This window comes from Homalodisca vitripennis, chromosome 4 (assembly GCF_021130785.1).
Source record: "Homalodisca vitripennis isolate AUS2020 chromosome 4, UT_GWSS_2.1, whole genome shotgun sequence".
NCBI lineage: Eukaryota > Metazoa > Arthropoda > Insecta > Hemiptera > Cicadellidae > Homalodisca > Homalodisca vitripennis.
Genome location: NC_060210.1, coordinates 99,570,231 through 99,588,734, shown reverse-complemented (window position 1 = coordinate 99,588,734; position 18,504 = coordinate 99,570,231). Strand labels below are relative to the sequence as shown.

At 30.1% G+C, this 18,504-nt stretch overlaps 1 protein-coding gene across 5 annotated transcripts in view; it reads right to left on the bottom strand.

The window, feature by feature from the left end:
• LOC124359827 overlaps window positions 1–18,504 on the bottom strand; it is a 124,876-nt gene that overhangs the window by 34,098 nt on the left and 72,274 nt on the right. For 4 of the 5 annotated variants that reach the window (XM_046812888.1, XM_046812892.1, XM_046812889.1 and 1 more), the window contains exons 4-10: window positions 16,625–16,673; window positions 10,721–10,803; window positions 9,578–9,727; window positions 8,137–8,280; window positions 4,609–4,755; window positions 3,477–3,656; window positions 2,783–2,968 (exon numbers count right to left, since the gene is read on the bottom strand). In XM_046812888.1, the coding sequence (XP_046668844.1) occupies window positions 2,783–2,968; window positions 3,477–3,656; window positions 4,609–4,755; window positions 8,137–8,280; window positions 9,578–9,727; window positions 10,721–10,803; window positions 16,625–16,673 (939 nt within the window). The remainder of the gene's footprint in view (window positions 1–2,782; window positions 2,969–3,476; window positions 3,657–4,608; window positions 4,756–8,136; window positions 8,281–9,577; window positions 9,728–10,720; window positions 10,804–16,624; window positions 16,674–18,504) is intronic. The other variant, XM_046812891.1, reaches the window with a different exon arrangement.

Sequence of the window (18,504 nt, the reverse complement as noted above, 5' to 3'; positions counted from 1 at the left end):
AGAAGTCAACATTTTATGGCAAATGTGGAGTTTTTGGATACCACCAAAAGATATTGCAGCATTATTCACTTTCTATTGGGGAAAAAATAAGGCTTTATTCAAATAAATTTTTTACAATAACATCTGAGAAAACCCGCTTTTTAAATTTGCATTTCATGTGAGAAAATAAGAGATGTATTTTGTATATTATATTTGTATAAGCGAAAATATTTTCCACAGCTCAGAAAATTTTTCCAAGTGTTTTCAAGTAATCCACATAGCACAACCTTATTTTTAGAATCTTATTTTCTTATACTTTTAAGCATGTTGTTGCATCATTACAAAGTAATGAATATTGTACTTTTGTTTTTTATATAATACTGTCTGAAATTTTGTTACATAGAATGCTTCTAATAACACATTAAATCTAAGTTTTTCTTGATCTGGCCGTTAAATAATCAAACTCGAGTTAAAAAAGCTGATACATACAAATTAAAGGCCTATTTATAAAAAAATAATTTTAACCCTCCAATTGTTAATTGACAAAATTTTGTCGGTCATTGCTGCTTCTGTAGTGTTAACCGACAAAAGTTTGTCGGTCAAACATTCCCTTGTATAATTACTTTTTACAATATACTCCGGCAACGTATCGATTTAATTCATGCACCATTGGATTCACGAAGAAAAATGCTAGGGGACAGATAAGTTTTATTCCTCTTTGTATTATGGTTATGACGTAGCAAGCTTGTTATTTTGAACGTAAAAGAAAACGCGACGCCGTTTGTTGTGACCGCCATTTTGCTGCGACCGTTCGGTATCACTTTCGTGTCGAGCTGTGGATATTTGTAAGTTTTAATAGTTTTATGCGTGTTTTAGTGTCGTATTTAATATGTAGTGTGTTGTTGGATGTCGTAGTAGTGTAAACATATATATTTTAGAATAAATCAATTTCTATTTACTGAAATATGTTTGAGAAATTATTGGCTCTGTGTAGGCTATGGCAAAATGACTTGGCTAAAATTCATTTCACATAGTTTGTTATTGTTTTCACTTACCAAATGTTATTTATAGCACTCTTTTAGCTCTGAAGTAACTATTTAGTTTTGGTAAATAGATAGTTTTCACAATAAAATATACATTTCCTGCAATTTCTTTGGTTATATATAATAACTGTTTGGGTTATTCTATAATTTTTCCATATATTTAGTTATATTTATAGTTTTCTAACTACATAATATTTCCTATTACTTATATTATAAACCATAAATTTATAAATTTTGTTATAGTACAAGCTTTAGAAACCATTTTATATTTTGCTGAATGAAAATTTTTCGCAAAATTATTAAATAATGGCAAAATGTAACTTTTTTTACTTTTCAAAAAATAATTTATGGAAATTATTTCATTAGTACTGTACATTCTATTTTATTCTAAGTAAGAAAATATGCAATATAACATGTATTCATAGATAAATGTATTAGCAAAACTTGTTTTACCAAAGTCTTACGTGTACACCCGATTTTCAGAATTTATACGCATCGCTGCTTTTTGTTCTATAGCTTTATGATGCTTTCACAAATGTGTAAAATGTTTATGTTTTTCTGAAACTAGATAAAATTTGACACAGAATGGCTATCTCACTTTTAAATATATCTCACTATAACTTCATTTGCTAGGTATGGTCCCCCCAAATTTAAGAAATATTTTTCGTAAATTTTATATTTGATTAAAAAAAGTGTTTATTAAAAAATGTTGTATGGTTAATTTTACTATATAGTGTAATATTATACGTTTAATCCTGAACACAAAAATGTATACTTTTATTTATATTGCTTTTATTTGATATTTTAAATATTTTTTTTTAAAAAACCTTGCGCGAAGCTCCAAAACAGCCTGACACTACAGGATGAAATGACCGCCAGTTCTAGGGTTAAAACAACTTCATTTCCAAAATGATGGCTTTCTAAAAACTTTAAACAAATATCTTAAAAATTACATGAAAAATAGAGTTATTACATTTTAATTAGACAATTTAATTACAAATCCAACAATATCAACTTTAAGAAATTTTTCTTAAATATATTAGCTGCTCTAATCAGCTGATTATAACATTACATTGTTGGATTGTAAATATGATATCCTTACTAATTGCAGGTTTTAGGTTTCTTTTGGTTAAAACACCATGAAAATAAAAACATGTATAAATTTCAAAAATATTTATATAGGACTTATCTTAAATTTTACATAAGTTTTTATATTAGAACAGAGTACAAAAATAATTTTGAAATAAAATAACAATTTTGGCTGCTGAACAGTGTCATTTCAATATTGTTCATTCTTTCCATTGCCATTTTGAGCAGAACGTTTCAGTACTCAATTTATTGTTGTAGCTCACATGCACCGTTGTCACATAATGACAGTTGATACTGTATAGTACTCGGATTTTAGAAGTAAATTATGAATATAACGACTATGTCAGCTGACAGACCAACATCATAGTTTATAATAATTCCAAAAACCTAGGAGAATGGTTACTCAAATATTTCAACTGTGTAGAATATTAAATATTCTCTAAGTACAGATAATCTATAATATACACATGTATATATATGTGTATATTATAAATATATACACACCTTCAAAGTTATTAAAATGCTTCTCATTCTAATCTTAAAATTCTTTGGCTTAATTGATAGAGCTTCCACAAAATAGTGGAAGATATAACAAATGGATTGCATTACTACTAATTTAATTAAACATAAGCCTAGTTACTAATTATATCCTGCATATCGATGACATTTACCTTTTTCCTCCTTTTACGTTTAAGTTTTACTTCAATCACACCATCATCTGTAACTATTTTCTTGATTCTAATTCCAGGCAGCCTTTTCCTAACTCTATTTCTTCTTGGCTTGGCCCTGCGTCTTACTGGGTTACCGTCCCCTTCCATTGACTCCACTCCAGAGGATGTAATCGCCTGAAGAAAAAACTATTGTTTTTTTGTTAAAATATAAGATTTTTAAGGAGTTTACATGCATTTAAAATAGATTCTATACATATTTTTTTATTCCATTATTCTAAAAACTAAAACATACAAACGTATATATTTTACAATTATCCAAAACCACATAAATCACCTTTAAAAACTAAATGTTTCATTCAACCAAACAGATGAAATTCCTTTAAAAAGTCTATATTTTTAATTGATAGTGCATCAGCCCTACTCAGTCACCAAAGACATCCTAAAGCACTTAGATGTAAAAAGTAACTGAATTTTCAGTCACTGTTATGGTTTTCTACAAATTTAGATTTATACAATCAAGATCAGTACAAAAACTGTTTAATAAATGTTGATTCAAAAACAAGTTAATGTGTGCAAGGTAGAAATTCACTGTTGCCCATCACATTACCGATTTCTTGCATGTCATAAAGTCATCCCTCACAACTTCATCTGTAAAGTTTATCATCACCATATCTTTGGGAGATATTCAAATTACCTGATGACCAAAAAGTTGACTGTTGACCCTGCGATTGCGTAGAGTGGTCCGAACTCTTTCAGAGTGTCGTGTACGTGGGACCATACGAGGCCTCGGCCTGTCACGAGACTGGCTCTCATTTCTCTCACTTGCCTGTTCTTCTGTGTGTATGCTATGATCAATACCAGTAGATCTACGCATCTATGAACGGAATAACAATTCAGCAAACACTAATAAACTTAAAAACACATGTAAAAACTTAAACCCTACCACAAATTAAAAACAAAATAACACTAAAACTTGTTTCTATTGTGAAAATTTTGTAACACAAGAAAGTTTACTTAATTTAGTCCACCATTCCTATATTGACAAACAACATGTAACAATTCGGATGATGTTAGATGTCATTATCCAATACTGGCACAAAAATGTTTAGAAAAATTGTAATAATTTAGCCTTAAAAATGGAAATACTGTTTCAGCGGAAAAATCTCCTACTCTGTGACGAACAAAGCATTGTGCCCTGTAACATTGTAAATAAGAGAGATAACAATGCTAGTATTCCATCACTGAGCGAGCCTAAATTACGGGATAACTCTCCTGCTCTGTAACATCACAGTAACAGTAACAGGGTGGCCAATCAAAACCATTTTTTTAATTTGCGAATTTTCCTGGGTTTTTTTTTGTAAAAAAATATCTGATTCTTTTTCAAACCAAATATAAACAAACTATAATACTTTTATGCTGAGTGCACAACAGCATAAAACAGGTTAATAACACCACGGGGGGGGGACAAGTTTTTGTTGCCCCCTCACCTTAGTTACTGTGCTTTGCATCAAATAATGTTTATGTGTGCCTTCATGTTTAACCTTGTACAGAATGCAGGGAACACCACTGAATCCTGGAATAACAATAATATACTTTCCTCTACTGAATAATGTTGCAGCATTATTTCTTAGATCAAATAAAACTACTTCAACTAGCATAAAGTTATTAATAGTTTGTTTCAGTTGTACAAAGTTTCCAATTTTTTTCTTAGCAGTCCATGTGTTAATAGACACTAAATGAGTCATAATATAAAATTCATATCAGTTTCACAGTTAAAAATACTTAGCTAAAGAAACTAATTCTGAATATTGGTTATAGACACTGACTGTTCCACGCTGAGGTGCACACTCCGGACAATACCATTCATCAATAGGGACATGGTCCAGGGGAGGGTTGAGACACTCCATGTGGTAGCCATGGTCACATGCATCACACAGCAACATGCGGTCTTCCCGGTCACTCAGACCACAAACCTGTAACAGCATCATAAAGTTAAACTTCTACTCTCATAAGGTAGTTGCTACTATAGTTTAAAAATAAGAAAATATTTTGGAAACCATACAAAAAATGTCCTATACAATAACATATCCAACTAAACCTTTCACATTAAGACCGGATATAAATGAATAATTTTATAACTAAGCTGAAGGCGACAAATTTGTTGTTTTCACACTGCAAAGCTTAAGACGTTATATACATTTGGTGCTCAACAATTTTGTAGGAGACTGAAGAGAAATGGGAGTCATCACATACATAACATACTATTCAATTTATCACAGTGCTTAGGTGAGTACTGTACTTTGGTGGTTGTTGTGCTTTCAAGTGAAGTTTTGGTTTTATGAAGAAATTAATCCGCTATAAAATAAAAACATTAATTTAATTTATGTTCTCTTGTTCCGTTTTAAAATGTCTTTTCATTGTTACAAATTTTTTAAACTGTTACCCGAAAGTTTTTTTAATGGTTGGTTATCATTTTGAAATAACATAAATTTTATACTGTATAAAACACAGTGAAGATACAATAAAATGAATTATTACATAACATTGATTTAACTATTTATTGTTTCACACTAAAATCTCATACAGAAAGACTCATACAAATTGTGTATGGGTAAAGGGACACAAACAGACACCAATACGCTTATGATAACTTCACTTACAACAAAACTCTGGTAAAAATTAAATTAGGGTGTTCCACAAGTATCAATATTAAGACTAGGATTTTCTTTATTCTTATGGCATTTTAACAATATTAATAAAAACCTGACATATATACCAAATGGCAAACTGTTTGAATTATAATAGCTCACATTTTGATCATTATAACAAACACAATAAAAAGAATTGAAATTCACACAGAGTTAGAAAATATTTTAAACTACCTAATAGAACATATTGATTTAATTTCAAATTTATAAAATCTAACTTTAAACGATTTAAGACAGTTCAAAAAAAAAGGAAAAAACAAGGGAATCATTGGTTAAATTTAACTCACAATGATCAAAAGCTAAATCAGCACACACTTCCTAGGACTATATACTGACCAACGTCTGAGTTGGAATAAGCACATTGAGAAACTAAAATTAACTACAGAAGTTCCACGCTTAAGAACATGTCTTTTTGTCATAACATACCAACATTAAAAAACATTTATTTAGCCTATATTCATTAACAGATTTTGTTTGAACTCTTTCTTTATCCTCTTACTGACCAGAGTGTCATATGTACAGTAGTCTCGATTATCCGACCTAAACCGGCCACGGCAAGGTCGGATAACACAGAAAATGATAAAAATGACGTTGAAATTGTGTAAAGGCCCGAGTAATACAAGTAATACAAGATTCGACCAATCCACAGACACTTATGACGAAGCATCTGATTCCGAGTCTGTCATTCCCACATACTGCCTGACCGCGGAATGACAGGTTTACCTTTGTTAAGTTCATTTTGAAACTTTATGGCTTTTTGTTGTAAGATTGGTTCTGATATCGGAATACCTTTATCTTTATATTGAGTAAACCACATATACAAAGCTTCGCTTATTTTTTCAAACTCACATTTTTTCATAGTCTTCCAATTTTCCAAAGCAGTTGTTGTGTCTCACTGAGAACACAATTTTTAAATACCATTGCAATTCTTCTTCCTATCTCCTACTGTTGTTTTACTCACGTTATAATCTTGCGCCACTTTTAATAAAGTTTCACCATTGTCTAATCTCTTTAAGACTTTGTTTTTTTTCCATTGATACAACCACCTTTTTACATTTTGAAGCCATTGCCACAACTATTAGACACGGCAAAATCAAAACACAACCAACAACCTAACAAAATGGCAGTAACAAAAGAGGGAAACGATGCAGAAGATGACCTCTCAGTGAAAGAGCTATGTAAGCAAAAATGAGGTTACCAACCTGTTCCCTGGTGCGCAAATATAAGGCGTTCCGTCGGGCAAAAGAAAGGGACTCTCTCGCACAACATTTGCGTAAAATTAGTTTACATGAAATATTCCCCCAGAAGATCGGGTAACCAAGACTCTACTGAATTAATTTTTAACTTAAACATACTTTTCAATTTCATACATTACAACTCATTGGTCCATCTGCGGCAAATTCACCAATCAGAGTTGAAGACTCATAGCACCCTGGGGGTGAATCTTCAAACTATTTCAGTACAGTGATTGCCAGCTTAGCTCTAACATACAGTTTTTCAAGTTATCAAATATTTCTGTATCTTTAACCTATTTCTAGGTAAGTTATCTTCTAGTATGTATTCATCATGTACTGTATCATAACAGTTTTATGAATGAAAATGTGTTTGTGCGACCAATGGGCCACCCTTTCATGCACTATATTATGGACTACTTGTATCCACTTTAAATTGTTCTTTTTTTCGATGGTTTTAGTGTCATGGACTTTTGTGAATTCAAATTGAAACTGCAGAGTAGGTATAACAATTCATTCAAGATATTTCTAAACGAGAGCGACCTTCAACATCTGCAATAAGTATTGATAAAGAGTTCTGTGACCTTCCCATCAAAAGAGTTGCCAGCCAACAATAAATCCACTTCTTCTTGAGTAAGACTATAATGGATCTATAATTGCTAACTCAAGCAGATGTTTGTATTTGAATTTAAATTATCAATGAAATTTTCGTTATATGTAACTCTGTCAATTCCCATAGTACCATATACGGCACAGGCCTATATTTTTAAAAATAAATGTCTGAAACATTTCTGAAATATGCTAATGTACTTAGGATAATGTCCTATTTTAAAAATACGAACAAACAGTTTAATTTTATTTTTGCCAGTGAAGATTTATAGTGGGGTCATGAAGACGTTTGGAGCAACTACAAAGAATAATTTAGACAATATTATATTTAAACAAAAAAAAAAAAAACCTTAAGAATAACTCTTAAAATAAAACATGACAATTCATTTTAAAAAGTTTTATAAATTTAAAAATATTAACACTATATACAGGCTATTTATTCTTGGTTCTATTTCAACTTCTAAAAATAACAACTATCACTTCCCTTCAACATAAATGTTGAGAAACTTATGTAACTTTTGTCTATTTTAAACTATTAAACATCAAGTTGTAAGCTTGACACTTCCATGTGCAACATTTGCATTTTAGAAATAAGGAATTTTGAAATTGAAAACTATGTTTAATTTCAGAAAGACAAAGATCCATTCTTTTTCTGTTCAATAACCTCATCTGCTAGCTCGCTGAAACTGGACACTAATTCCAAAATATCACAGGCTTACATTCACAATGCAGGCAACTGTAGAGAAAATTATTTGATTAAATGACAATAACATGAAGAAGAAAATCTCAGTACAAATATACACACCTCACAGAAAGTAGCATCTTCTGGAATCTCTATAGTTTCTGTCGGAACAGTGACTGGAATCTGACGGATAACTTTGCCTTCTAGTTGCTGACGGACCAGAATCAAAGTAAAGGGCTGGCGATCCACAGGACACGTATTTACATTCTGTAACAATTACTATGAATTAGACCATTGAAATATATTAATGATAAAATAATATACTATAAAGATCATATAAATAGATCATTACTTAACCCACCAAGCAATCACTTTATCATTCCTTAGCGTTACACCTGTTTTTGGGAATTTGAAAGAATTGATTTTAATTATGCAGCTACCACATTTACTATCTGTAATAGATATATTATACTAATTCATATTTATTTGTGAGATAAATTACAATGAGAATTACATTAAAGAATGATTTGTGTATTGTGGGCATCTTAAAACTATAAAAATTGTTACAAACTTTTCGAGTGTTGTTACAAGTGACAGTTTTGTATAAACATTGTTTTTTAATCCTAGATCTGTTGCATCGACATGTGACACATCGATGATGTTTTTCCATAATATTACCAATTTTCTGAATGCAACTTCTGTTAATTTCGCTACTAATTGAAAAAAGAGGTTTCATAACGCAAAATATTGAGATTTCACTCACCTGGATGCTATTACGTTTGTAGCTAATTGAATAAAATTTCACATTCAACTTTTACTACTATGCATTATTCATAGTATATTTACAAAGTTATTTATATCTCTATATTTCTTATGAAATTGGGCAACTTTTGTACTTTTGAATTTCTTTCATATATAATAATCCTAAAATAGTAACAAAAAGAAGAGTTGTTATGTTAAATTTAAAAACGAACTATTTATCTACTGTGAACAATAACTTAAGTTACATAGCCATAATCAACATTTCTTGAGAACAAACTAAGTATAACAATGTCAATTACAAAGTGCACATGAACTAAATCTAAACAAAATACAATTGTACATAACAAAACTTAGTTTAAACATGAACTTTACTAAAAAATGGATGAACATTTTTGTTCATAAAATTTGTTTATTTGTTTAGTAATTAACGAAAATTAATACAACATAGGCATTATATTTTACAAAATATACGATTAATTCAATAATTATTTTAAAATAACATTTTTGCTAAAGCACTGCAACTTAAAATTCTAATTTTAATTACATTAAAACTATATTTCTATCATTTTCCTCCAAAAACATCTATATGACGTTCAGTAATTTTCAAGGTTTCGAGAATATTGAATATAATTAAAAAAAAATAGTACTTAAAAAAAAGTTAAAACTTATTTTTTAAGCAAAAAATTACATTAAAAATATTAAACACATCTTATGTGAATCTTGGAAACGGCCATGGCACTAAAATAACTCTTTTTGAATTAATGTGCGACATTTTAAACATTACATAAGAGGCACTAACTACCTTGGCCCATTCCTGTATACAAGGTGCACAGAAATAGTGGTCACAAGCTTCGGGAGTCCCAATCTCCTGATCACTGAACTTTGCAAGACAAATGGGACACTTCTCAGATTGGCCATCAGAGTCGGACGAGGACTCGATCTCCAAACATTCCTGAAATAACAGAGCATCACAGGTACTGTAATATGTGGAAAAAAAGCACTGTTATTTTCAATTAAACTACATTAAGTAATAAAAATATTAATGTCTAGTGACAACAGTACAGTTAAGATATAGCTGTTACCTAAAGAGATATTTTACAATATTATTTATCCACGACTTAAACATAAAACATAAGGGAAATTTAATGAATTAGCATATTTAAATGGTTTAATCTCCTTTTTGATATTACGAGATTCTAAACTACATTTCTCTCAACCTCTCTTATGTAAAAATTACATGTTACACCCCACGCATCTGGAAATAGAGCAACCTTTTTTAACGACTTTAAGTTAACTCAGTACATCAATACACAGAATAAAAAACTATTTTTACAGCATAATTTACTCAAGGTGTCTGAGTAGTTAAGAATCTGACATAATTTAAGATAAAACAATTAAATTTAAACAACCCTGAGGGTAAAGTAACCAAAAATTTAATGTAAATAAATTTAGGATAAAAAGAATTTATGTGCTGGAAAAAAGGGAATTTAAAGGGGAAATATGGTTTAAATAAGACCCCATTTTACCTCTCTTTATCCTAAATTCATATTTTACAAACATGTTTTTGAGAAACCTCTTTGTACAATGTTATATAACTCACTGAGTAATATTGAATACTAAAAATGTTTAAATTACAAATATGTTATTCTGGGTTTTTAATATTTTATTTGCTTCATATAACTGATCTTGTCTCATTAACACCTTTAAATGATACATCACTTGACTTATGTGCAAACATTAGATATTTCCCACTGATTCATCATTGACTGATCCCCAGAAAAGTTGAGTTTGTAACAGCATAAAAAATAGATACTTATTTTTTATAAAATAAAATATTACAAAATTACTATGGCAAACTCCTATATATCTGGGCTTAATTTTGAAAACGTAAGTGTTTTATAATAAATTAATATACTGCCATACTGTACAATAAAAAAATACAAACCAGGCTAGTTTTTCTAGAAGCTGATTGAGTATTAGAGCCAATGTCCTCATCTGAAGAGCTCTCAGAGGAGTCAGTCAACAAATCTGAAATAAGACAATTATTTTACGATAAATGCAATTTTTAGTTCAAGAATGTGCAAAAATAAAAGCTAAACACAACTGACAGGAATTGCTATGTTATAGCATGGATAGCGCTCTGGTGAGAGGTCATAGGCGCATTCACCACTATTTCTTGGAACATATTGTCTTGACAACTGGACACGCTACAAATTCGTTAAATTCTTCAGTGTGCGTTCTGTCACTCAGAGTTTCGCACTTCTACAAGAAAGGAGATTGCACTATAGTTGGACAAGGCTACAGTAAGGAACTGCACAATATACAATTGTGATCGGTCAACTACATTAAAAAAGGCAAGATTCTTTTTAACATACGTAAAAGGACATGGGATCTGACCACTTGTGTGTTTTATTCTCGTTAGTTGTTCCTTGGCAACTCCCTTTTTAGGACTGGCTTTTGAGCTGAGACACGACATATACGTGTTTACCTGAAGGATGAAAAAACCATACCAGTGCCAAAAACTTTATTGATAAGGATTTTCTGTTGAAGCTAGCTTTTCTTACTAATTTGTTTGAATAACTGAATATATTGAACAAATCATTGCAAGGAAATAAAAAATATCTTGAAACTCTCAGACTAAATGGAAGGTTTTAAAAAGAACCTCGTTCTGTGGAAGGGCATCATGGCTAAGGAATATTACACAAGGTTGAAACAGTTTATTGAAGAAATATATTTTAATGTGGAAGACGTGTGTAATGACATGTTTTTGCAGTATATTTCTGAACTCAAAGGTATTTTGATGATTATCTCCCTATCAACGATGTTAACTCTATAAAGTAGATATCAAATCCATTTAATGAAGAAATACTCCCTTTGAACACTTTAAACATTAAAGAAAGTGAACACCAGATATTTCATTTCCAAACAGTTAGACTGGATTCAAATGAACTCCTTTGTAGAGTTGTAGTGTAACATCGAAAAGCAATACCCATAAATTGCCAGGAAAGCACTGCTTATGTTGATACTGTTTGGGACTTTCTACCATTGTGAGGCAGGCTTCTCAGCTGTGGCAGTCATCAAATCAAAATACAGATCAAACTTCAAAATGAAAAGAAAAAAATCATGTTACAATTTTAAATTTAAGTCTACATTTTGACGTATTAATAAAAGATAAACAAGTCCATTCTTCCCACTAGACTTTTAGCAAATATATCTAATTGGCTTGTATAAAACTTAAAACAAATATTATAAACGGTGAGTAGATATGATCAGTTAAATTTTAGGTAATTTGTATAAAGCAATTATTAAATTAATATTTAAAATGTAAAACGTTTTTATAGTTTACTTGCCTCTATTTATTTACTTGTTATACTCCAGATCTACCAACAAAATAGTAATAGTGTTCTTAAAAAAACTGCTTATAACAGATGCTACTGGTGAAATAAGAACAGAATCCGACGAAAAATAAGGAAGGATGGGTGGGGGAGTCGCACGACTCCTTATTGTGTTAGTTCTGTAGCTCCACCAAATACTAATTCAGTTATTTTCTAGCCGTACCTCGTATATTCATTCCAATCCACTAACTGAATGATAGATGCAATAAAAAATAGAATGCAGCAGTAATTATTGATCTTCCAGCCCTAAAGCAATTTTGAATACAACTATCAAATAACTTGTTTTGCTCTAAGTACGAGAATACTTGTAAATGAACAGTTTTCTTATCTATCTTAGAAAATAACTAAAGCAAGGCTATTGGTTGGTAATTAAAAACATCTTTAGAAGCACTGTTTTTGTAAATTGGTTTTATTTTCAAAGATTTTAATTGATGTGGAAAATAAGCAGTATATATGATAAATTTCAAATAGCTTAAATCTTTAATAAAAAATCTTTATGGCCTCCATTACTACTGTGATGGGCACCTCATCATATCCAATTTGAATTTGTGATTTATAAAAAAGGATTATTCTTTCAATCTCTAGCTCATTTATACGACTAACCTGAATTATTGTTTTACCATTACATTATTGATCACTATTGCTAATAAAATTAAATTGTGTAATACAACTGGCTTTTGCACTATTGGTAGCTATAATATCTGTTGCAGTATTTACAAAATGAGAATGAAATATTTCTGAGATATCTGTAGGGTCATTAGTTGTATTTATATCATTACTGAAAATAGTATTATTGATATTTTTGCGGTTGATATCCCCTACTCCTGAATTAATTATATTCCAGACTGTTTTATAGACATTGATGAATTATTTATTCTCTTTCAAAATACTTTATTTACTCTTTATGTAAGTTCTGTTGAATTCTTTTGTTTATTTTTTAATAATTCTCTTAACTGCAAATTTAAAATTTCCTGATAATATTTTGTTAGGTCTGTGATTTTAGAATTTTTGTTCTTTAATTTTATTAAGTAACCAAGTTCTTTTGCTACTTTTTTGCTTTTAATGTTTTAGGGAAAGCCTGTTCAAAGTAGTAATACAATATATACAAAAAACGATACTATTTTTATATTCCACAGGTGCTTTATATACTTCTTTTCATGATTCTTTTCTTAAAATATACAATGAAAACTGTTAATATATTTTCCAGTCTAAATTCCAGAGCACTCTCCTTTTTGGCTATTCATTGGTTTTCAATATTGAATTATCTATATATATAAAAATGAATGTTTGTATGTTTGTCCTTTATGGAATCGTGAACTATTGGACCGATCATGATGAAAATTTGTACGTATATGTATTTTTCCACGGAGAAGGTTTATAAGCTATGCCCATCCCTTTCCCGATTCAGGATTCCGCCCCAGTGGTTACAGAAATACCCATAAGAAATGCATTGCAGCAAACATATGTTAACGTCTTTTCAAATTTTTAATCAGCTGTTCTTTGTAAACATATATTACACTTATAGTTTTAAAGCATAGAGTAAGCTTAAGAGAAACGACAAATTTTGTTTAAACTGTTTTTGCAATCACTGCTAAACATAGACTTTACTATCCAGATAATACAATTCAAATTTGACGTAAAAATTCACCTTTAACTGCAATATTTATTTAATATAAACCATGCTCATGCTTGATCAGAAGAGTAATGCAGATATCATAATTACTATCTTACGTTGGCTACAAATATAAAGAATGTTATAAAATCAACCTTAGTTGTTTTTTTTGACAGAAGTATGGTTCTCAAAACTCCGTGTGTACATATTCTCTCGATCGAGACAACAAAGCAAGCTCAATCGTGGCATCGGAGATATAACTAATTTAATCTAAAATTTATTATAGTAAAAAAAAAAATTTACTAAGTAATATAAGGACTTCGGTTCTTAAGATTTGCGTGCGAAGCCGTGGGTAACAGCTAGATAGAGGCAGGAATATGGTACATACCTTCATAATACGCCCAAGAGGCTCACGATGGAACGACTATCAATTATCTCAGCAATGTTTAGAATGTGATAGAAAAAGAATAAGTGAATATAGTGTACTGTTTTCAACGGGAAATTGCGTGCGAAGCCGCGGGCAACTTTTGCAAAAAATTATTGAAATGCGCAGCAAAGCGCGCCGGGCCCGCTAGTTTATATATAAATGTTGATCATCATAATCTGAAAAGCAAATTACACCTTCTATTTGAAAATTAAATTGTTCAATATCTTTTACTAGAAATTATCTATTGCCATCTTAGAAATTTTGGTGACTTTAGTAAGAAAATAAACTACAATTATTTCATGTTATGACTTTTCAGGATGTCTTTCAATAAATTTAATTGTGTTGTAATCTTATTAAAGCCAATATTTATCTCATTTTTTTATTATAAGAATATTTTGTAAAAAATAAAAATGGAAAGGTAGTTGCAGAACTGATTGACAGAAGTGACTACTTATAACGGGCTGTGAATAAATATCTTGATTGGTATCATTTTCACTAAAAGCTTGTATTTTATGAAGTAATTGCTTCATTTTCATTGTCATTATACACTAAACTGAAATTATAATGACTGAAATAAGAAATTAAAATTCTGGAATAATATCTCGCTAAATATCTTGTACACACAGCAGCTATTGTTGTTACATGTCTCGTTGTATTTAAGTTTTTACCGTTTGACTTTGTTAAATTTAATTTATCTTTTAAAAAGTCAATTAATAGTCTTGACCCTTCTTCAATAAAATTTGTATTAAAATTTGTGTTTACGTAATTTATTTTTTAAGTGAATGAAGGTAAGGCCCATTGTAATTGAGTAAAGGTTGTAATTATAATCAACAGAAAGACTAATTTTCTTCCAGGATTAATACTACTTTGTTAGCTATAAAAGATTTAATTATTTTACTTTTAATCCTTTTTTAAATCTCGTCAAGACGAAACTAGTAATGAACTGGAATAGGAATTGATATTAACCGTGCTGAAATTCAATTTAGAATTTGAAGATCTTTAAATACTGTTATTAAATTATCCCGTAAGTTACTCAATTTTACATTGGATTTATTAATAAATAAATTAGTAGTTTGTAGATTTATTCAAACAAGTATTTACCATATATTTCAGTCTCTTTGCAACAACTGTTTGGTATTGGAAGTTTTTTAGTGTGTTAAATTCCATATAACTTCTAATAGCAGAGTATGTAGATTTTGTAAATTTTGACAGCTTTTAAATTAAAGCTTAACATTTATGCCTGTAATAATGTAAGTAAACTGAATGAACAGTAATATAAGAAAACAAATCATTGTTAAACAGTACTAAATTAAAAAGGGTTTCATTATTTTCCTTATATACAATATTGTATGTTATTGAGGTTTCTATTTCACTTTGAATCTCTCCTGACATTTTTCATTAACGTCAATTTTTGATGGTTTGACAGACATGTTTATATAACAGTTTGTTTACGTTTTGTTAAGGTTGTCATTCTACTTTGAAAGCATGTGCAAAACATACATCTATAGCCCGTCAAAAGAAGTAGTCACTTCAACAAGGAGCGACAGTAACATCTCACTAGCACACCTGGATAGCCACTGAACAGAGAAACAACCTGCTGAAATCAAAATGGCCACGATAGTCCCGCCCATAGCAGCTAGATAGGGAATAAGCGTGACGCTCCGTGACACGAAATGAAAGTTTTCCCCAGTGCAAAACATACATCCATAGCCTGCCAAAAGAAGTAGTCACTTCAAAAAAATGTATGGTAGTCTGATATAGGTGATTTATAAATAACAATTATTAAAAAACTCAAATTGTTTTTCTTCCAAGATACTGTCAAAGAGGTTTTTAGATAAAACCATCCGTTTCCCATTTGTACCCAACTCAGACAGGATCATTACAACTTCCCTAGACAGATTGCCCTTGTAGAAAAAGAATTTTATAAATTTAAAATTAACCACGAACATTGTATAGGGAAAATCTCCAGATGTTTATCTCGATCTAAATACCTACTTTTGGTATAATGTGATAAATCCATAAAAACTAAACTGAATTTGAATTTTTTACTTTCATATCCAAGTTTGAAGTTATACATGATTATATCAATTATGCTTATTGGTGTTTTTTATAAACAAAATGGATGTTGCTTTATGAATAGCCTGTATTTAATTTCTTCTGATTCATGTAACTACAAACATATAATATTTTTTCAGTGAATGAATATCACTACAAAAAAGTTAACACGAAGGAAAAGATGAGGATGGTTCTCTTTTTCAAACCTAGAATGTTTTTTTTTTGACAATTGTGTATGAAGAACGTAGTCAAACATATTAGAGTTGCCCTAAAGTTGTACAGCATTAGTATATAAATAAGGTTAATTGTTGATACATTCATTAAATATACTATGATATTTTAATTAAAAAAATGTCTTACCACCATGTTCATTATTGCTTTCTCCGGTCTCATAGTCACTCAGGATTTTCTGTAAAAAATGAAAAAATAATAATTATTTAAATCTACATACCAAGATCTTACAGAGTACTAAACTAAATAATACTGTTTGTCACAGGGAATACTTCTTTACAGTAAATAACAATTTAAATAACGTTATCTACTTCAATAAATCAATCAACTTTATTCAATAAAGGTACATGGTAAAATACAAATAGCATCAATATTTATTTAAATGTTGTAGAGAAATTATTTAAAATGCTATTCATACTCTTAGACTATTAAATCAGTAAATACATTTCACATTTTCTGCTTTATTAATACTTAATATACATACAATAAAAAAATATTTTATTTTCACCTAACATGTAACTGTAAAACATTAGTAACTTTTCAAAAAATTCTTCGATTGGATATGTACTCTTTTTATACAGGTTTTTAATTTCTGAAAATTATTGCTTTTTCTTAAATTACTAGGAGTTAATAGAAGAATTAAATTCCTGCATACAATGGCTTCTTTGTAAACAGCTATAACCTGTGAAAGGAAAAAGCACACTTATCACGGCTTCTGCTGTTATAATGATGAATTGAACCAAGAGTAGGTAGTTGGCTGTTGATTTGTTTTACATACATACTGGCCAAAAACGGTTAGGATCTTAAATTCTGATAAATGGTCCTTTGTGGAATCTAATCAATGTAAATGGAGTATAATTGTGATTATTTTTTTTGTACATCAAGTACTTCATTTAACATACTGGCACCATAGAAAACAAGTCCAAAAGTTATATGTGAGTGAATTAAGGAAATATAAATAAATCATCCTCCAAGTTTTTTTTTATTACATATTTTTGAAAGCTTATGTTATCAAAAGCCTATGTTAGGCCATTGAAAACCTGGCCCAATAACAGGGGTGTCACATCCATCTATTTTGTCAGTTTCATTTATTGCCTATAATCATTAAGAGCAATCAATCTTATGGGTAAAATTAACTTTTTTGACATAAGTACTACAACGTTGGCATCATTGGTACTAACAGAGTTTTCATGGATTGTCATGCCTCATACTGACATAAAGTAATGGACATATATATAATACAGCACATATTACAGTTTATGTAGTGTTATAACTGTTTAACATAATCATATTTTACAAAACAAATTATTTTATATCAGAAGTATTGCGAGTCCAATGTGGCATCATCAGAACTACTGTGTCGATGACAATCAAATGATGCCATTGTTGCACTAGTTAGCTTTACCAACAGGATAAACAGTTGCACTAACACTGCCACTGAAAAATCAGTGAAACATCTAGGAAACTGGTCGAAATTCAGCTGATTAGAAAAGATGATTTCCTCCTATATTTTATTGTAAATCCTTCATACGAGAGTCGGCAGAAAGTAAGTTACAGAATCATTTAATCACTGAATGGAAGAGGATAGCGGCACAATGTTAGTGGTGTTCTGTAGCTACATTCAAGGCACATCTGGAAGTATCAATGGATATCACTGTGTCACTGGGTGCTCTTAACTAGTATACAAAATCTTGACTGATAAACTCAAAACAAAGAGAATGGGTCCAGTTCTTAAGTTTATTATCTCGTACTATGAAGAAGTATTTATTAACAACAAAGTCACTGGTGATGGAACATGGGTTTCTTATGTCAATGTCAAACAAAAAGGATATCAATGAAATAGGGTTACACATCATCGCTTCGATCAATTATGTACATAGACAGCAACATTTTATTCAAAAGGTATTGAAAAACTGGTTACGATAAGTACTTAAATGTAAATAATAACATGTTGAAAACAGTTGTAAGAGTGGTTATTTCAATAATATACATATTCACATCAAAAAAAT